General features: G+C 41.4%; 2 protein-coding genes across 3 annotated transcripts; one reads left to right on the top strand and one right to left on the bottom strand.

The window, feature by feature from the left end:
• LOC133494166 (SH3 domain-binding protein 4-A-like) lies at window positions 1–9,784 on the bottom strand. Its single transcript, XM_061808039.1, has 5 exons — window positions 9,654–9,784; window positions 7,681–7,844; window positions 4,640–6,960; window positions 1,357–1,545; window positions 1–601 (listed from the first exon to the last, which is right to left on the bottom strand). Exons 2-5 carry the CDS (start codon window positions 7,799–7,801, stop codon window positions 377–379), a joined length of 2,856 nt encoding a protein of 951 aa, XP_061664023.1. The 5' UTR covers window positions 7,802–7,844; window positions 9,654–9,784; the 3' UTR covers window positions 1–376.
• Window positions 9,785–14,933: 5,149 nt separating this feature from the next.
• Window positions 14,934–19,859, top strand: LOC133494140 (cell adhesion molecule 1-like). 2 transcript variants are annotated; one of them, XM_061808038.1, is made up of 4 exons: window positions 14,934–15,149; window positions 15,464–15,548; window positions 18,315–18,356; window positions 19,020–19,859. In XM_061808038.1, the coding sequence occupies exons 2-4, from the start codon at window positions 15,476–15,478 to the stop codon at window positions 19,253–19,255; spliced, it is 351 nt and encodes a 116-aa protein (XP_061664022.1). In that variant the 5' UTR covers window positions 14,934–15,149; window positions 15,464–15,475; the 3' UTR covers window positions 19,256–19,859. The 2 variants fall into 2 exon arrangements, with proteins under 2 accessions (XP_061664022.1, XP_061664021.1); XM_061808037.1 differs by having other exon boundaries at window positions 14,935–15,149; window positions 15,474–15,548.
• Window positions 19,860–22,201: the final 2,342 nt, after the last annotated feature.

Genomic DNA, 22,201 nt, shown 5'->3' with positions numbered 1-22,201 from the left:
ATAATTTGGGATTTATTTCCCAACCTGCTTTCTTTCTTTGACTGTATGTTAAGGATTACAATGATGAATTATTTTTACGAAATCGTCTACCTGCTCCCAAACTGCATGGCTGATGGTTATGACGTTGTGAGGCCAGTTCAACTGGACAAGATTAACTTCCATAAGGGGGGTGCGAAGTCGCAATACAGATAATAATGAATGACATTTTATGCATTATGAAAGAGAAAATAAATTCACCTAGCTTTCTTTTTTATTTTGGGGGATCAAAAAAGATCAATACTCGACTGGTGGATGATACCAGGAGTGCAGAGCCTTTAGCCATGGATAAGGGAGCGCAAAAGCCGGACTGGCCTTGGATACTGGCAAAGGTTGCAACTCAGATGGCAAAGTCACCATAGCCAGTGGGACAGAAGGCGGCACTTCGGAGGATGTCGAGGCAGTTGACGAGAATGAGAGTGCCGGTCAGGTGCTTCCACCTCTTGGTGATGGGGTTCTTCATCTTGTCCAGGCCCAAGTGGAGCTCTTGGAGGACATCACGGTAGCTGTCCCCTACGTGCGCTGCCCACGTCAACAGGAAGTCGTAGGCTGGTTTCCACATGGACTGATGGGGTCAAGGTTGAGGGGTGAGATAAAAATTTAACTTATATAAATGTCCGACAGACAAAAATGCAGTCAAATTTCAAAAACAATTTGGTATTATAAGTGTGTACACCATCCATCCATCCATTTTCTTAGCCACTTATCCTCACAAGGGTTGCAGGAACTCCTGGAAGTCTGGGGAGTCCTATCCCAGCTGTCAACGGGCAGGAGGTGGGACACACCCTGAACTGGTTGCCAGCCAATCACAGGACACATGGAGACAGACAACTGTCACACTCACATCGAGGGGCAATTTAGACTGTCCCATTCATGTTGCATGTTTTTGGGATGTGGGAGGAAAACGGAGTGCCTGGAGAAAACCCACGCAAGCACGGGGAGAACATGCAAACCCCACACAGGCATGTCTGGGATTGAAGCCGGGACCTCGGAACTGTGAGGCCAACGCTTTACAGCTGTTCCACTGTGCCGCCATGTACACTATTCTATTTTAAAAAAAAAAAAAAAAAAAAAGAGTAATTCCCTTTAGGGGTTCCTGACTTAAAGTGACTAGAAAATAGAAATCAGATATTGTACTTCCTAGTGGCAAAAGACAAAACTTTCTCTGATGGTAACTTGAGTACCAAACCTTTCAAAGTTTCCAGTTAGAAATAGATCCCAAAATCCCTCGCTAAAATCTCCTGGAATCTTGCCCGAACTCCTCCACCCCCTTGAGATCTAGCACACCACCCACAATATGTAACAGTAACACATTCTCACCTCATTGTCCAGCTCGCCGCTTTTGTCACGGTGCGGTGCCTCGTAAGCTTCCATCTGCTGTCTTGACACCCGGGCCAGTTTCTCGGCAAGTTCCCTCCAGCGGGAGGCCACCTCTACAGCTGTGGTTAAGAGGACAAAGTCCAGAACCAGTCTGGCAACTAGACCCTGGCAGTCCATCTTGAGCAAGGCCTGATAAGGCAGTAGGCAGAATGAAGAAAATATACTGTATGGGCGTGTAACTACAGCGAGGAAAAAATTGGGAAATTTCATTAGTTATTAATAATGGGACTTTTCTTGGTGGGGGTGGGGATACTTTTGGATAGAGGAGGAGAATCATCACATATTAACTTTTTGTTAAAATCTAAGGAAACTACCCAGAAATTTCTTTGATGTATTTTTTTTTACTAGATTTCTACCTGAGAGTTTTGACTTGAAAAAGTGACAATGTTCTGGCCTCCCTTACAGCCCCCTCGGCCAAACCACAGCCCCCACCTCCCCCCTCTCCCACAGCGCTCTCCCCCTGTCACCTGGCTGAGCAGAGTGGCAGCCTTCTAACGTGCAGGCCTTCATCTTCTGATTTAAGCTCCATGAAGGCTTGAGTCTAAATATAGCTGGACAAACACATACACACGTACACACGTACACACAAAGGCTAACCCTGCGGCGTGAGCATAATACCCTCCGACATGCAAAGTAGCAGATTTGTTTGGGACAGATGTGTCGTTTAAGACAGAAAGAATTGACCCCTCCATACAGGGCACTTAACCACGCCTCCTGAAGTGACGTCACGCCACGTGCGCTGACGTAAGACAAACAGTAAAAATGGCAAATACAATACAATACATTCTGAACTGAGACAGACTCCATGCTTCTGATTTCATTCAAATCAACGATATATTATAGATTCTAAATACAATACATTCTTAACTGAGAGAGACGCCATGCTTCTGATTTCATTCAATCATTCACACGTAGCAATGTTATGCTAGCGGAGAACGTCTCATTCATTTATACGAGACGTGTATTAAAAATCAAATTTAGGGCATATCTTCGTGGAAACACAGTCTGGTTAACTTTCGGCCGCGAGCCAGCAAGAAATCAATATGTTTGTGCAGTCCGATCATCGCTAAATATCACTCAACAAAGAATAAGTGTGTCAACCGTTCACACGCAGCAGTGTTATGCTAGCGAAGAACTTCGAATTCATTTATACGAGACATTTATTGAAAATTGAATATATGGCATACCTTCGTGCAAACATGTGTTCCGGTTGATATTAGATGGATATAGTTGATGTTGCGGTCTTCCACAAAGTTTGATCCATCGAAGGCATTTTTCGTACTGGGTCTTCGGTTTTGGAAAGGGTACGAATCGAACTCCACCAACTAGCCTTTCAGGATACCTGTCGTCACTATTACAAAGTCCGTGACTACACCTCTTAACCATATTTTTTGTTAAATAACCCAAATACGCGATAAAATGCTAACTAAACCTATACTGGACCATGCAATGTTGTCTGAGAAAATGGCGGGAGCAAAAACGGGCTTTGGTTTATGCAGATCTCTGGCCCCTGATTGGTCAGTGACGCGGATTGCGCAATATCCACGGAGGGGTCAATTGAAGAGCAAGCTGTCACATGAAACAAGAAACAGTTTCAAAACAAAGTACAGGATAATAATAAAAGGCACACCCAGAATCCAGCACCGAGATTGTATTCGTAGAGGTTTGCACTCGTCATCCTTCACTTACACGTACACATTATTTGGATATTAGATCACATGGAGGTTAGAAATGGTCATGACGATTATGTACCTTTTGTCAGCTGTCTGAGGAGGCATCGACAATTCATTAAACTTTGTCTAACTGAGAGCAATTCTGGATGGTCCATAGAGATTGTATTTATTATCCAGCACCTGATGCTGATGCTACTTTGCACACTGTTAGATGTGTGTCAGTACATGATCCTGTTAATATACAGTACTCTTGTGAACTGTAACCCAATCCGACATTGGAAGAGATCTGCCGGGCCAGTGTCAGGTGCCCCCGGGGCCTCCTGCTCAAATTTCACTTGTTGCAAGGAGGGAAGATGGATCATGAATCGTTTTCTATCTTTTGGCGGCAAAGAGTGAGCGTAAAGAATAGATGAAGAAGTAGTTGCTGTTGCTAAACGAAGCAATGAAATTGATCATGACCTGTCATACCGAGGTTACATCCAGAGTCTCTGTTTTCTTTTGGTGTCAGTTATCACTTCCCACAGCTTTTCATGGGAACATTGCCGTATGGCTACCGGCTTCAGGTCCAAAGCTGCTAACAAATTTTAATCCAACTGTTTCTTCACTCGTGAGCCATAAGAAATAATAAGAGGCTTGTTTAATAGTCAAGGATTTTCTTTCTGGGACTGCGAATGTTTGATGGGGGAATAATTATGTAATACAGGCGACACTTTTTGGCTTTGAGAGATACTGGACCGAGGTCCAGTATCTCTAACGTTGAGATGTTAGGAAGAAACACACATCCCAGACCCAGAGTGCTTTACAGCCGCATTGAGAACAGGCAGGTTTAAATTAAAGTCTGCCTCCATTTCAGCACAGGAACATCCTAACGTGCAACATTGTCTGTTAATACTTTTGTTTTACTTTTCATCCTAGATAACTCAGTTAAGTCTCCTGGAGGTTAAAAATAAAGACCCAATCAAATAATACATATATTTACAAAGACTATCTTCATCAAGGCCAAATGAAGGATGAAAGATGAGGTGTCTTTACTATGGCAATGTCAGATGGCAATTCTGCTGCTTTTTGTGTCAGGTGTGGCTATAGGATGAGGGGGTTTAAGTTGATTGAAGTTGACATCTGTCTATTTATGATGCAGTATTAGTGGCATAATTGATGCAAAACTCTGCCTGCCGTAACCAGAGAATGAAGTATAAAATCCAAGACTCAATGTCCACACTCTTTCGTGTTGCTTGCTTTGACCTCGTTACATGACAATAACTATGTTAATCGGGCATCCCCCATCAACTGTGTGAAGGCAAACTGTTAATGTTCCACTTTGACAATTTTTATCTGAAATATAGATACTGGTGAATCTGTCCTGACCATGGTTAATGTATGCCTCTGATGCACTGCAAATGCTTTATTAAAGTGGCTTCTTTGAAGTTTTCCAAGGTACTCTCTTCCTTTTAGAAATTTGGAGTTCGTGTGGAGGTCAGCTGCACATTTTGAAACTGATTTCTCAATTAACTGAGGGGTCTACTTTTTACTGTGATGATATAGCTACTCACCATCATGAGTTCCCTCTGAAATGACTTCCTCTCCTTGTTCTCCTCATTGGTGCACTCCTCTTTGAGTTTCTCCAGAACACATGCTACCTTCTCTGGCTCATTGTCCTGTGCGGTCCGACAGAAGTAATTGAGTGACATGTTCCCGTAGCCCAGTGCATCAGCGAACGCTCTCCAATTTCCTACATTCTCCATTAGAACTGTCCTAACAGTGGCATAGATATATGTAAGAAATTTGCAAGGCTTGAGGATTTGTTCTAGCAGCGTCATCGTCGTCAGGTCAGGCCCACACCAGTAAATTGGCTTGACCTTACCCAAAATCAACACATTCTTGGCGTGGACGAGCCCCATCCTCCCCTGATAGTATCCAATGTACCACTCTTTAGTGCGTAATTGCCCTCTTAGTTTAATTTTCTCCTCACTGACCAGAGCGATCACATCCCCCTTCTTGTATTCCAGGAGGTAGTTGCTCTTGGGTTGCCGTATTACTGTTTTAATCAGCTTCCCAAATTTTAGGCTTGTAATGCACCGGTCTTGAAATTTTGGGTATTTAGAGGTGATAGCCAATGGTGACAGGGCAATCTTATCTACTTCTCCTTTTTTCAAGAATCTCCTTTGGCCCGTCGTCCTTGCTCCAGACTTCGGCAGCGGTTGGGGCGTATGGATGCAGAATTGGGTGAGGATGCAGTCCAGCATGTCCTTCACTTGGACCTTCAGAGTGAATTCTGAGATGATATTGGGGTCATGCGATGACATCATATAGATAAGATGGCTAACCTTCGCCAGTTTAAGTTGGAATCCCGGGATCCTCCCTGCACCATTATTGGCTTTTACCTGATAGTTAGATACACTGGGATACAACCACACTTGGAGGTCTTGGGGGAAGCCCAGAACAAAGTGTTGCTTCCCCCACAACTGGAGGGTGACTGGAGGGGTGGAGCAAGCCGAACAACCCACCTCACTCACCAGTAAGGTCTTAGGGGCGCAGTCATGCCCAAACATGGCAACAACTGTCTTAAAGGAAGGGTGGATGTGCTTGGGCCCATAAACACCAAGCGTTAGCTTCCTCTGCATGTGATTCCACACAGTCATGCTGTGACTAATGCACAGTGACTGAACTACAACCACCACATACATGCATGGCTCAAGACTGTCCAGACGCACTTGAACCATGTCCTTATAAATATAACAACCAGGAATGGGGATGTAAGGCCCATCTTTGCAGTTGCTCCGAACACAAAGCACCTCAGCGGAGTGGCAGCTGTCCTTCTTTAGCGTGACTGATACTTTAATCTCCAATGTTACAAAAGACTTGATCTGCATGTTGCTGAACTTGATCTCCACCACTGGGCTAACAGTGGAGCAATTGTCATTGTTGAGTTCCAGGGGAAGATCCAGTAAGGCTCTCATGGAGATCTGCTGGCAGTCGCCGTGGCAAACGTGACCTTCAGGAACGTGCATAATAATGTGGGTGTCTGGGAGTTGAACCACACCTCCACTGCTATCTAAACTACATGCAATGCTTGTCTCAGTCGGCTGGGTCTGACCCCAACCGGGACTCTGGCCCAGTGATACCAGGTCATGGCATGACCTGGCCAGCTTTCGGTGGTTGAGCCATGCATTTCTGAAGTCCTCACGACTCTGAAATTGCTCTGGCGAAGGCGCCTTCAGATCGGTGAAGAAACATGAGGAAGGTATGTTCGGATTTGATTTTGTTTGAAGAATAGAGAGTTGAGAAAGACACTGGGAATGCTTACTCCTTAGAAGAGGATGATCCTTATGGACGTTTTGCATGGCCTCTTGTTTGGGAAAGCTGTTGAGGATACTAAAATTGATATTATTGGTGACAAAGTTGTAGCTAGTTGGAGGTGCAAGAGTATCAAAAAGACTCAAATCAGTCCCATTTGTTACACTTGACGCTTTACACTTCTGATTTAAAGGACGGGTGGAGGGGTTAACAGAAAAGGGAAGGTGGTTGTTAGTTGGAGAGGCTTTTAATGTCACTCCTGCCCACTCTCCAAACCCTTGAAACTCCTTCAACTCCTCCTCTTCCTCTCCAAGGTTCTCAATCATTCCGCTATCACTGAAGGAAGAATTCCTGAAGTTGAGTAATTTGACACTAGAAGCCGGGATGTATCCCATCTCTTTGTTATTGTGGGCATACCACCACTCGCCGCCTGAAGTGTCCAGAATAAAGAGTCGATCACCTTTGGAAAATGTCAGGGTGGTTAAACTTGTGGGGCAGTAATCCTTGATGGCCACCACTTCCTGTACAGCCCCAAAGGAAGCTGCTGTGTCGAGTTTTAAGGCACTTGGAGAAGGCACTGAAAGCAAAAGAGATGGCAATAGTTAAGTAGAATATATGGACATTGCGCTTGACATGTAGAGTGTCTGTTCACCAATACACCAATAAATTGGACAGTGAGAGGTTGTGCTTAAGCCTAAACAGCCTAGTTCGTCTTTTTAGTACCATATTTATTTGATCTTAAATTAGGCATCAGGCTAACATTTTGAGAAGGTCCATAATAGATGTTTGATGAGTTTGGTGTAGAAGGACTTGAGAGGATTGACCTCAATCCCATCAAACACTTTCCTGACCTACAAGTCCGAAATCTTCTCCAAAAATTGACAAAAAGTCTCTCAGACACTTTCACATCATTCAGTATTCCTAGAGGAGCGAAAGGTGTTATAACAGAAAATTTTAGACTCACAGACACATTGTATCTCACCAGGCCTTCACCAATGGTTTATGATTCAGCATGTGCAACATATGTACCAAATATGTTGTTCAATAAAAAAAAATGTACTGAAGGGACAAAAACAAATCCTCAATTGATAGGCTTAATGTTTGCTTTTAATATGATGCTGCTAAATAATGTACACTCCTACTTATAAAAAGTCCTTCCATGAAGCAATATTATCATATATTTTGATTCCATTCTATCTTCCACATCACCCGGGATTCCCTTGCTGGAATGCAATTAGAGGATAAATTAACAGATATTTCACGTCCATCACTTCCGCAGAAAACATTTCTTCCTGACCTTTGATTTGATTGAGGCTGGCTGGCCCCCCCACGCCGAGATCCACAAGTGTCCCCTCAGACTTGCAGCGAGGAAGGCAGTGATTGTTGCTCGTCATGCTGATTATTCGATGGGCTGCCATGGCCAATCCTCCCTGTGTTCTCCATTCATTTGAAGCTTTTCATCTGTCAATGGATGAAAAGATGTTTGAGCTGGAGCGTGTCTTTGTTTGCTTTAGAAGTATTGAATGCTGAAAACATCTGTTTCATTTATAAAGCTGTATGACGATATTTTTTCTTCTCAATTAATCATTTCAATTAATCTTTTAACGGACAACAATACAGCCCTCCACCCGAACCTTGATAAGATAGAAACCGGCGATGGTGACACTAGTCTTGCGAGTTTGCTTTGCAACTTCAGTGGCATCCCTAAATTTTGGGTTCATTCCAGACTCAGTTACATTCAACCTTAGAGGTTCCACTGTAGCTGTTACAGGACAACGCAGGGAAGGTTGTAAGGGGATTTTATGATGAAAAATAACAGCAGCAAGAAGATCTTATTACCTTCTAATCTGTGTGTAAGAGTACCGGAGCTTTTAGGAGCTTTATGCTCAGAGACGTTATAAAATAACCATTGTAGCTGCTTGAAAGATTACAGTGAAGACTTACAGACCTGCAGGCTCGCACTCGTGAAAAGATCAGCGCAGTAAAAAAAAAAAAAAAAAATCTGAGTAGTCTGCGGGATTTAATTCAGGATTACCTCTGTCACACACTATTTAAACACTCTTATACACACTGCTATTGTGTTAACCTGTGATGGGTTTGTCAGTGTATTATTAATGTAGTTCCGTATGAAGAGTCAGAGAATTTAGTAATCTGTAATAAAGTGTCTCAGTAATGTTGAAGAATATTTTAGTAGTGTGAGAATTTCAGTAGGATATGTGAGGGGGAAAAAACATAAAAACAGAGCATGTGAGAGCATTTCAGACATGTGTGACAATATTTCAGTATTAAGTGATAGTGTTCCAGGATTGTTTGTTAGAGCTTTTCAGTTGTGTTTCTGTAGTAATGAGTGTTTCTCTGGTATTAAGATGGGTGTAAGTTAAAAAAAAAGAAAAGTATGTGTGACAGTGTTTCACTGAGCATGAACAAAAACAAATTCACTAGTGTGTGAAACCATTAAATTTGATTTTATCAACGAAAGATCGGTAAGTGAAAGTGTTTTAGTAGCGTTTCAGAGCCCATCAGTCGTGTATGTGGAAGGGGAAAAAAAATCACCAAGTGTAAGAGTTTTAGTAGTGTGTGTGTGAGTATTTTGGTATTTGTGAATGGAAAAAAATCTGTGATTTAAGTCAAATATTCTAGTGTGTTGAGAGTGTTTCAGTAGAAATGTGAGAGCCTTTCAATGTGGATGACATCATTTCACTGGTGTGTGTAAAAGGTAATCCTGAATTATGTGTCTAACGGTGTGTGTGTGTGTGTGTGTGTGTGTGTGTGTGTGTGCGTGTGTATGTGTGTATCCAGTTCAGGATTTTGAGATTACCAAGTGACCTTACTGGCAGGGCTAAAACGTGCTTGCTAATTTACTGCAGCCTGATATGCATAAATTCAAGGCTCTATGATTAAATGAATAATTCTCCTTCTTTGCATAAAAATGTCATGCCTCTCATTGTTCCTTCCTGCAGTTGTGTGGTGAATCTAATTTTGTAATTCATGATATTTTACCCAAACCTTTTATTATTAAATAACAAAAACCATTCATCATATTCATATACAGCTCGTATTCATAATATCATTAAGTGCACTGTGCGGACCTGTTAAAGCACGAAGCCCAATACATTTCAGTGTTTAAAAAAAGCAAGAAAAAATTACGCATTCGGGAATAAATATATCATAAGAAGTGTTGGGGCATTAAAATAAATGTGAACATGTGACATTGCTGGTTCAAAGCAAGGTAATATTCCAAAAGAATTTATCGTAGAATGTTCTGCTCACCTCAGTTTTTGTTCTCGTTCCTACGTTGTGTTGCTTCATTACTATTTAAGGTTAATTGATCAAATTAAAGATATCTTCCGGGTCCAGAAGTTTTCGTGCACCAGACGGACTGTTCTGTTTCTGGAGGAGGCTGCTGCGGTCCTTCTGAGATGTGTGCGTGTGTTCCTGGGGTGGGGGGGACGCCAGAGCAGAGGCGGAGCCACCGACAGACACGCGACCATACATGTTGCAACAAAGACCAACACTGATGTCAGAATCAATATCATTTGTACATTGACATATGTTTTGTTTCTTAACATTAAATGGGCCAAGATACATATTATTCATCACAAGGATGTACATTAGAAAAATCTCACAGCACCCCGACCAAACAAAAATGTCACAAATGTATGAAACCACTTTTATCCCCACCAAAAATGACGAAAAGTACCACCATCCTCACTATGCCTTAAAATATGTAGATTATTATCCCACTATGGAGATTTCTTGGTGTTGGTAGCGTACAAGAACACCATTTAAAACACACTGGAAACACGTGACACATGTGAAAGTATTTTATCCTTGAACAATACAAAAGAAGTTCTTGTTATAACATCAAAAAGATGTAGGCTAGTCTAAACAAGCTATTCAATTAATTATGATACTGAGACAATTTTGGGCGAGGCACCATTGCATTTCCATATTTAAGTTAATGAAAGAGGGAAACAATTATGTGCGCAGAGGAAGACATGTTATTTTCTGTTGTGCTAAATTATCACAACTGCATTGCGTGTAGATAACAGTAAGCTATTGTTTTTACTTTTGTAGTTAAGTACATTTCAAAGTGTTGTACTTTTTTACTTTTATTAAGTACTGTACACCAGTGGAATCAGTCCTTGTATTCTCACCAGTATTTTTTACAGTAATATCTTTACTTCTACTTGAAGTTGAGAGTGTGATTACCTTTTTCACTTCTGCTGATGTCTTTGATTGATTAAGATACAAATAACATTGGCATTACTTTTCTTTTTCGTCTTCTTTTTTCCTCGCTGGGGTTTTATCTCATTTCACTGGCAGGTTTTCAATGTCGTACCAGCTTGAAAGAGAGAAATTCACTGAACTACTCATTTTCATTATCATAATGAGATCGCTCCTTTTCTCTTCCCATTTCAAAGCTGCTGCTTGAGTCACTTCCATGCTGCATTGACACAGAGCTCACTTCAGAGCCAGTACTGTATACATAAAGATGGACAAACCGTACAACCCCATTGGATTTATGCTATTTTTATAGGCTCATTGTAGTAATCCACACGACTCATCTAATGTGTTTTGCATTGTGTGCGATTCTAAAGATAGCAGGACTTTTGTAAAATGAAACTAAACGTGTGTTTAATTAGATGGCGTGTAATTATCTCTGTTGTGGTTTAATTTTACAGCAAACCTCAACTGGCAGTGGCAATAAGCAGCTTGAAGAGAGCACTTCGCCCTTTTAATGTTTTGACTATTTACTCACTATTTACCAGTTGGCTGCTTATTGTGAAATTTGATGCTACTGTCTAGCACTCTTTTCATTTAAAACAATATAATCTCCAACCGCTGTGTTTTTCCTTCTCTCACGATGTAGCAATTAATAGTTGATATAGTCTATTTTACCAGCATTTATTATTTACTTTTTATTACCTAAGGTGTTATTAATGACGTAACGGCATTTGCGTAAAGCACTTCCCTGTAGTCCACATTTGTTTGCACTTGTGTGATGTCATGTCACTTTGTGCTCGCATGTTATTTAAGATAATATGCTAACTAATAGTAGTGAAGAGCCTCATGTGAAGGTGGTTTATTTCTGGTGAATAATTCAACTACTAAATACAGTACAGTACATGCTAGCTGTGTGGTATTTATACTTTCTTGATAATCCAGTGTATTTGTTTTTACCATACAAAAGAAATCAATCCAAATGAAATATCACATACTGTTTTAAGTGTTTTATTTCATTTTGTGGCATCTATAGACAATTACAAACCCGTTTTTGTGTGCATAATTTATTTTGAGATTTTTGCTCTTAGTGGCAGGGCCCGATCCCTATAGGGGGCGGTTACTGTAATTGGGCCAATGAGCGATTTCAGTCAACGCCATCCTCAGAGAAAGTTTGCATCTTTGTTCCCATGACGTGAAGCCAATTAAGGGTTACTCTATGTGGCCATGGCAGGAAGTGTTTTCATTGATTCATTCCTGCTATTCTGTTTTTATTCTCTGATTTCTCTAATTAGCATTAGCAATTCTGAGTTCACGAAAAATTATTTGAAAGAGGTGAGGTGCAGAAGAAGGTCAAGAAGAAACTGTTGTTAGCAAGTCATTCAGTTCCTGTCTTTCTAATTAGTCCATCCTGGAAGTGGGAATTAGATATGTGGGCCATCAGGTGGGAGCGTGTGTAGGTTAGACACTGATCCAGGATTCTCTAATCCCATCGGGGGCGGGGGGTGAGTGTGGAAACTGCAGAGGATTATGGGATTAGGAAACGGAATATGCCACATGAGAAAGTCACATCGTTCATCACTGTGGTGACAACAAAAAAATCTGCAATAGATGTCATTAAGATACAAGAGAACACTTCTCTAAAATGTCATGAAGTAGTTCCTGGGATTTTCTGGGCCCGTAGTCTCTCTGCCCTAAGATATTTCTGGATGGGATGCTTTATAACACACATGGTAATCAATAAAAACAACTTGACAGGATTTGGTTTGACTGACAATCTTTTTCACTTTACTACTTTTTTATTCATACTTTAAAGGTCAAGTGTCATCCCTATAAACATTCTAAAATAGATATTGTAATGAAAAAAACATGTAACATTATTCACTTCAATGTCTATACGAAAAAATAAATATGAGCGGAGACCGCGTCATCCATGCACAAAGTTGCAGAAGTGTCATTCTACGACATCCAAGTGGTCGCCATATTGGCTGCATCCTCTGTCCGTGATGTCACCCCGGACATTCGCCTTTGAAAACACACGGTGGACCCTACTATGGGACAGGAACACGCCCCTTCTGACACGGAAGCTATTTTCGAAGAGAACATCACACAACCGAGTGAAGTTACTGGGGCAGTATTACCCTATTGTTTTGACCCATATTCAGATGATATGCGATCGCGCCCAAACCGCCTCCCCGTCCGAGCCACTTCAGTGGCAGAGATAAGCCATCGCGGCTTGTTGCAGCCGGCCGGGGCGGCTCATTTTCGGCGCTGAGGCGGCTTATCATGGCGCCGAGCCGTCCGTGATGAACAACAGCGTCGAGCCGGGGCGCTTTATGGTGTTGTAGTCACACGCGGCTGAGTGTGGCATTGTCGCTGAGGCCGTGAACGGTGTACGGGGAACTTCAGCCGGGGTGGCTCATTTTCGGCGCCAAGGTGGCTTATCACGCAGCCGAGCCGGGCTGCTTTACAGTCTTGTTCATAGAGGCCGCCGTTCGCAATGAACAACACCTTTATGGTGTTGTCGTTGCGCGCGGCTGAGTGCGGCATTGTCGACAGCGTCTTCAGAGCCGCCGCCGTCTGCAAGCCTGACACGCAGCCTTCACCGAAACCGTGAACAGCGGATGCGGCGCCTCAACCGGGGTGGCTCATTTTCGGCGCCAAGGTGGGTGAGGTGAGCCGGACCGAGCTGCTTTACAGCGTTGTCATCGCATGCGGCTGAGTGCGGCATTGGCGTCAGCGTTGTTCAGAGCCGCCGCCATCCGCGAGCCTGACGCCGTCCGACACGCACATTAACACATTTAGCACGCCTGTCATACGTACGAGGATCTTTTGTTACGTTATGAGAGACCGATTACGTGGTCTGCCCCAAACTATTATTTTTTTTAGGAGCTGTATACATACCTACCTGTCATTTGGAACCCACGAAGCTCTCGTCCATTGCACCCGTGCAATCCATTTTTCACGACGATCCGGGTCTCTTGCAAAGTTATGAAGGGTAAATCCATCCGCCCGAGTGTTCACACAATGTCCAGCAATGCAAGGAGCCGGCATTTTGGATAACACGAAGGAACCAACGAGCTACCTTCCCGGAGGTAAAACTAATGGAAACAAACGAGTCCACTTGCTTCCGTCCTTTACATCACTTGCTGCTTCTTCTCGAAAACAAATCCTTCGAGAGGATTTTAATGGCGGGAGTTACAAAAAGCTATGGACGTCAAAATCATGTTTTGTGGTGAAAAAACGCATGGGTCCATGTCGGCTGGCGTTTTTTTGCATTAATAACATACTAAAAATCATGCATTTCATGACAGTGGCTCTTAAAGTGTCTAAGAATCTACATTGCGATAAAAAAAAATATTTTACAAGACATTACATAAATCAAGAAAATGAAAAAACTGTCAGAAATGGACAAGTTACAACTAACTAACTAACTTACTTACTTACTACACTTACTCACTCTTCAGCCAAAGCTTTTTTTGTGTCTTTTATGAAGGTTTCATGAGGCTTTATATTGTATGTCAAGTCAAGACTAATCAAGTTTAAATAGCTCTTAATCACCAAGTGTCTCAAAGAGCTTCACAGGCACACAGGTCACAAAAATCAACAACATTGCATGGCCTAGAACCCCCATCCAGGTCAGCCCCATTGAAGGGGAAAAGAGAAAGAAAAAAACATTGAGAAGGTCTAACACATGGAGGATGCCACGTTTAGGATGACAGGGCGACAATGGATGCTGACAGGGCAACATTTATCACATGATATGATGCTGTACAATGTTAGTTAAAACAGTAGAAGAGTCCAGTCTGTTGAATGAAATGAAGTCCTGCACGTAGATGCCTCTGAAGTAGTTCTCTTCAGGAAGAGAGAAATGGAAAACAGGTCAAAATCCAGATGTCAGGGGCTGAGTGACTAATATATATTTTTTCTATTATTACCATTATTATTACAGTGATTTTTTTCTAATATTAGAGGTTGAGTTTTTGAATGTCAGAAAGATCCACTTAATCCTTCTTATAGTGAACAACGTCAAACGATCTCAAGCAATCAATCAATCAATTACAGATAAAAACACAGATAACTGAAAGTCGACGTATTGTACGTGATGTAGCGAAGTGCCGTATTGTATTCGCGCTTCACCCTTTTGAGGACAAGAGGTATCGTACAGAAAATGCATGGATGAATGCCTCCCTCCACTGGTGAAAACCTGCTACTGGCCTTGCAATTTCCAGCCCCTTGACGTGCCTGTTGCCATGACGACGGCAACACGCAGATAGCCCAGCAGCCTCTTCGATTTTACTTGAGATGACCACGGGAGTGTTGACGACAACTTGAGATGAGCTTGACGAGTTTTCAAGCATTTGAAGTGTGGAGGGGAACCTCGGGTGGAGTTCACACACTGATGTCTTCTAAAGGAGCATCATCACCGTTGGTGGGCGGGGCCGCAGCTGCAGAAGCACCGCACCCATCTGCGTGTGTCCTTACTGACTTGCATGTGTGTTTTCTGCACAAGTTTTTGTTCGCTGCTGTCAGACTGAGCTGGTGAGTTTTGGTCGCGTTGTTCATATTATTATTCTTTTTTGTCATGTTGATGTTGTCAAGACTTAAAATGCTGCAGATATAGCATGGAGAGAAAAAGTGTGATAAAACTATTCACTGTATGCCACTGAACATAGAAGAAAGGAAGAATAATTATCAATGTTAAAGTCATCATTCTGACTAGTGATTAAGTATATTTTCTTTGGAGTGTTTCTGACCTCAGAGCACCGCAAACGTATTAGTTACATCTTAAAGTATGTTTTTTAAATATCAAACTCAAGTGTGACATTCTGCCTCTGTTGTTTATTTGCACAGAGGTTGTTGCAGAAATGGCAGTTTACAGAACTCCTCCCCCCTTGAAAACGACACTGCATCCAGACCTGGTGACCAAGCCTGTGGACGGTATGTCAATGGAAGAGAAGAAAGTGTTTGAAAGTGAGAAAGTCCTCACAGGGACTTGAATTCAGTCAGAGAGGACTCCGTTGTTAAAGAACAACACACTCTTAGTTAAATACGGCAAAAGTCAACAAAGACTCAAAGCAGACTAGCTGGGCTGTGGAAGCACAAATGTTTGCTTTTGTTCCCATAAGGCCTTTGCTGGGTTGTTGTCTCCTGCTACATTCCTGCCCTTTCATCCCTCTACCTGGCATAGGTTTTATGTTTATTTTATTTGTAACTTCCCCATGATGCTACACATTTCTAGGTGGAAAAATAAAAAGCCTGATTGCGCCCTTCTATGTCATTTGACCAAAGCAGAGCCGTTGAGAAACAGGGGAAATTGCTTAAATGATGAATTTATCCTTTTCCCCTCTACTCTCGTGAATGTATTGTTTATGAAAGTGTTACAAGTGTGAAATTGCTTGCAGTATTGTCACCAATAGTTTACTTTTCTAATTATGAATTGATTTGAAAATAGATGTGGTGGGAATTCAGAAATACCCAAGTCACCATGATCATGGAGGGATATTACATATACTGTGTAAAATAATGAGCAATGATGACATCACGACTAAGGCACGAGTGACAAGTAAGGAGTCACTAATCAGACTTACATCAGAGTAGAGTCAACTCCCCAACGTTGCGCCTGTCGCCGTGGAGATAAGCGCTGACTCTGATACCAGCTGCTCTTTGTTTCCACATAGGATCCAGTAGAACTTGACAAAATAAAACTATTTGGAGGAGTTGATTAATAAATATGATATCGAAGACAATTCTGCCTCACAGGGAAGGGGTGAATAGTGAATGATCATTGACACCTGAAAGGTTGCAGTTTTCAATCTTGGCTGCGTGAAGTTTGTATGTTTTCGGGGTGCTTTTCTCCAAGTACCTGCTCAAGAGTATACATTTTCCTTTGGTGTACACATGAGTGTGGATTGTTCTTTGTTTTTTGTATGTGCCCTGAACTTGAGCACCAACCATTCCAGAGTGTACCATCCCTCAGGCCCAAAATCAGCTGCAATATGCTCCATCTCATCCGCAGCCCTAAAGAAGACAATTGCGTGATAGAAAAATGGCTTCTAAAATTTTGACCTTGTTGCCTGGTTTTCCTTGCACAAAGCAACCTATGCAAATATTTACCGCTAGTTTCAACTTGATTTCACTTTATCATACTGTGATCCCTTGACTTTCACTTTTAATTTGTTCAGTGACCACACAGATTACTCATTAATCGAAGTTCCATTAATTTATTCCACCCCCCACAAAAATCAACAAAAAAATCTTTAGCAGGTTTTGATTTTTTTTAAATAGCACTCTACAGCATTATACTTAAAAAATACATTAATGTGCAAAAGATGCCTCAAATGACACAATTAAATAAATGGCAAAGAATTAAACACTTGGTGCATCCATATTTCATGCTTCAATGCCCATTGACATTGCACTCCTTCTAGTGTGTGAGGATAAGCTACCAGGCCACAGTCGGATACAGACATTCATGATTAACAAAGCAGTTTTACAACTGTATGACTCAACAAGCCGCAGTAATATTAGTCAGATAAATCATACTATACATGACTGTGAATATTTTAATATTGCCTGTCTGCATGTGATGCTGCACCGTGTTTAAATTGGCACTGTTTAAAGAGTTCTAACTACCGGAATATCGATCCAAGTTTTGTTTAGGCCATCTAAATGATATTCCATTGTATATTAGCATTGATCTAGAAGACATTTATATGTTATGTGGTTTACTTAATTACACAATGTGCGGTACAATTCTTTTTGGTTTATGCTTAAACCTCAATAGGAAATGGCAATAAACAGCATGAAGCTCTTTAAATGTTCATTAGCTGCTGCTTGTTTTCAAGTTCCCTGGCACCAGTTGGCACTCGCAACTCAAATTTTTTGTTGGAAACTCAAGACAAGAAAGCAACCGAGTGGCGTGTTTTGTCTGGAGAAATGTGTAAGAAAGGTCATCAGTAAGTAGAGGGGCCAATGTACTTCTAAGTATCGGTGTATCTACTTCTGATACTTTGTTTGGTCCTGTGTCATGACACTTTTCCATGCAAAATATGTGCAGTGAATCTGTAATATATGAAAGTTCTTAGTGTAGCATTAACAATTGTATCTCAAGTGTCCAACTTATTCAACTCACACATGTAGAGCTTAAGGTGGCCAACATGTGGGCCAGGACACTGTGATGAAGAATCACTCCAATGAAAAATGCAATACACCTTATTACAATTTTCCCAACAATGATTCTCACCGTTTCTTCTTTTAGATGAGAAGGAATTGGGATCAGTAAAAATATCCATCCATCCATCCATTTTCTTCACCGCTGATCCCCATGAGGGTCGTAGGGAGTGCTGGAGCCTGTCCCAGCTATCGTCGGTCAGGAGGCAGGGTACACCCTGAACTGGTTGCCAGCCAATTGCAGGGCACATGGAGACAGACAACAGTCGCACTCACAATCACACGTAGGGGCAATTTAGAGTGTCCAAATTAATGTTGCATGTTTTTGGGATGTGGGAGGAAACTGGAGTGCCCGGAGAAAACCAACACCGGCACGGGGAGAACATCCAAATTCCACACAGACGGGGCCAATGGTTAACCAGCTGTTCCACCCTGCCGCCATCACTAAAAATAGATCAGTAAAAATTCACTTACAGTATCGAAGTATACTTCAACTAGTGTGTGTGCTTTGTTTTGTTTGATTTTCTTATAAAGGCGTCAACATGGATGGGAGTACCTTTACAGCCTTGATTGGAGGTGAGAGCTAAACAATGAAGGGCCCAATTTTCAAGACTGGCATAAATCTGGTGCAGCAGGCAGCATAACTCCATGCTACAGGTAGGTTAGATCTGTATTGGTAAATTTGTAGACCAGTGCAGACCGACGGATCCGAGAGCAGGCGGGCGGTACCGCTCTGGGCGTGTTTACAGAAACTTCATTCCCTGCCAATCAAACTGGCTCCTCTCATTGCCTTTAAATGTGGCACCATGACAGTCAAGAGGGCGATGCGTAACTGCAGCGATCTGTGGGTAAGTAAAGCATTGTCACTCGTCTTGGCCAGTTTTGGCCCAGACAATGAGATCCGGTACCCTTATTGAATACAGAATGAGTTCATCACCAATAACTTAGTTATGTCAAGACTTCGGTATCTCACGGTAGCTCATGATCAAGGACACTCTCTTGCTGCTCCAGAATGCTCATCTTGGCGGAGACCGGTCTGACGAATTGGCAAACATTAGCAGTGAGCAATGGTTGCAAAAAATAAAAATAAATAATGAGAAACTGCTTACATTTGCACCCTGCCACAGATGCACTGTCTTTGAAAATAGAGCCCTTTATGTCTACGTTTGCTATTTCTCATATAATTAAAATGCATGAAATTAAGTATTGTACTTTATGGTTGTGTGTTTCCTCTTGAAGGTGTCATAGGGGTGATGCTGCTCATCCTCATCTGTGTGATTGCACTTGTGCTGTGGTGCCGGTCCAGACATAAAGGCTCCTACTTCACCCATGAGATAGACAACCAGGAAGATGACGATGATGATGATGACGATGATGAAGATGATGATGACGATGATCATGATGATGATGACTCAGTTTGTTCTGATACAGAACTCCAACACAAAGTTCCTCTTGAGGTTACAGTGCACGACTAACTCAAGAAGATGTGAACTTTTTACAGGAAAATAGTGAATGCTAAGCAGGAGTTCAAGATCTGGATGCACTTTCTTGTTCTGGTTGTTGCTCTTCAAATATTACTACTCTTTGCAAATTTGTAAAAAAATTCCACTAAAAAGGCTTGTGAAATAAGTCAAAAAGTTACAAAAATGAACTAAACCTACTAAAATGACGCAAGACCTCTTGTTTGGGGAAAAAAATCATGTGTAGCAAAAAACTGTCTAATTTTGTAGGATACAGTGGATATAAAAATTGTTCACACCCATATCCCTATGTCAGGTTTGTGGGATGTCAAAAATATAAATGTTCAGGTTTCAAACTTTTTTCCACTTTCTTCATGTTAATCGGAGATGCTTTTTGAATGGTGGCATTAGTGTTCTGACACTTATTTAACATGAGTTTATGTATTATGTAATATGAGTAATATGAGTTTAAATGGTTCATTGTGAACACACTCATATCCCCAGTTATTCGACGCGCGCATGCTTGTGCTACCACATGATCGCTGTTGTTTATTTGCACTTCACCTCTTGTAAATATTTAATTTTCTATTGAGTTTTACTGTTTATCGGTCACATTAAAGGTGGAAAATGTTTTGAAAGAATGAATTTTGTTCTCAATCTTTACATCACTTGTGTAGAATTTTCATATGCGTTGTAGTTAGATTTACTGTACAACTTGTAAAATATGTTTCCATGTATATCTATATAGGTCTATCCTGATGAGAAATATTATCATAAATATACAAGAATGCATAGTAGCTTTGAACTTCAAGCTATTTCGTCATTTTCAACTTGTCAAGGTCATACTGTGTTGTTTTGAGTGCGGTATTTAAAATTGAGTTATGAACAGCACCACCCTGTGGCTAAAATATATCACTGTGGCCTGGTGTCAGTTTGCCACAGACTAAAACCACTCAATTGTCTCAAGGAAGGAAATTAATGAGATAAATAACTCTGCATTTCCCCAAATTGCTCACTGTTGACCAGAAGAAGGATAGTTTGGCAGAGAACTCGCTAGATTTATTACAGGAACATTCATTTTACGAGTGATTCATAGAAACTGGTAGGTTGCCTGTTTTTCATCACTGCAACTCCAACCAGCAATGATGCAGTCAATATGAATGTATCAGCGTTAACTTGTCTCACATTACAGCTGCTTCGCGCCAGTAGTTTCCAAGGAAGCTGGGTCAAACCGAGAGATGAGGCAAAACATTTGGATTCATTCAAAGGACACAGCGAGGGCCTTATTCTGAACAAGGGTAAAAAAAATGTTTACACCAGGGACTGATGTCTGAAGTGTACTAGAGTGTAATGTTTGGGAACAAACTCCTGTTGTGAATTTTAACGTTCAGCCCCCTACGAGTTGAGCAAAAGGTAATGAAAAGCTGAACAAGAGGACATGAGCTTTAAAAGTTGACAGAAGGCCAAATTAAGTTAACCTGGAGAGGTTACAGTGCATTTTAGGGTAATTCTGAAATTGCACCCAAAAGACATCCATGACCTTGGTGGAGTAGTGCATGCCCAGTATGAAGCGTTGATTAGTACCTTGCTCAAGGGCACCCTGACAGTCGTCAAGGAGTAGGGTAACATCTCACAAGCCTCAAATTGTAATTTCTTTGTCTGTGGTGAAAGTGGTGAGCACTTGTGTGTGTGTGGGTGTGTGTGTGTGACTTTCGGCTTAATTACACATCCTAAAAACAGTCTATTTCTTTGTATTTATGTTTATTACATGTTTTTATAATACAGTGCAATTTTTATTTGTTAAAAATACCCCCCCCCCCCCACACCAAAAAATAACATTTTTTTTTTGATTTTTCAAGGCCAATCAATGACATTTGGACATGTGGAAACTTTATTTGATGGGAATAATTGGAGCAATGAGTTTTGACATAGGATTGATTTTAATTTGACTTGAGAGGTGGAGGGGGAAGAGTGCGGCTCCAGGGAGAAGAGCTAGCGAGGGTGAACGACTTCAAATACTTGGGGTCAACAATTCAGAGCAATGGTGAGTGTAGTAAGGAATTGAAGAAATGGGTCCAAGCAGGTTGGAACAGCTGGCGGAAGGTGTCTGGTGTGTTATGTGACAGAAGAGTCTCTGCTAGGATGAAGGGCAAAGTTTACAAAACAGTGGTGAGGTCGGCCGTGATGTACGGATTAGAGACGGTGGCACTGAAGAGACAACAGGAAGCAGAACTGGAGGTAGCAGAAATGAAGATGCTTCGAAATGAGCTCATTAGAGGGAAAGCCAAAGTTGGATGTTTTGGAGACAAGATTCGAAAGAGCAGACTTCAATGGTTTGGACATGTCCAGAGGCGAGAGAGTGAGTATATTGGTAGAAGGGTGCTGAGGATGGAGCTGTCAGGCAAAAAAGAGAGAGGAAGACCAAAGAAAAGGTTGATGGATATTGTGAGGACATGAGGACAGTGGGTGTTAGAGAGGAAGATGTAGAAGATGACGCTATGGCGACCCCTAACAGGATAAACCAAACGGAAAAGAAGGAGACGATGATGATGATGATGATGATTACAACTGCTACTTTTTATTGATGTTGCATATATGTTCATTTTATTCATCTGTCTCATTAAATAGTTATTTTATCATAAATAATACAAACATAGAAATTCAAATATGCATTCAGCGTTGGTTTATTTGAATAACTAATGTGTTAACTATTTACAATTCCATTAATTATAAATTCAACAATAAGGTACGGATAGCTTTTAATATATATATATATATATTATATATATATATATATATATATAGTACATTTCTTACATACACCCAGTCTTACTCGCTTACATACAAGTCTAAAGTACGTACGAGCAAGTTAATGTACTAGTGCAAACCTTTTGGACTTTTAAGGTTGTCCTTCCGGTTAGCGCACTTCTCTCTATTCACTCGATCCACGCTCCTATGTAG

The sequence above is a fragment of the Syngnathoides biaculeatus genome, chromosome 2 (assembly GCF_019802595.1).
Source record: "Syngnathoides biaculeatus isolate LvHL_M chromosome 2, ASM1980259v1, whole genome shotgun sequence".
NCBI classification, from domain to species: Eukaryota; Metazoa; Chordata; class Actinopteri; order Syngnathiformes; family Syngnathidae; genus Syngnathoides; species Syngnathoides biaculeatus.
Note: the sequence above shows the minus strand (reverse complement) of the source record. Positions and strands in the feature narration are given on the sequence as shown.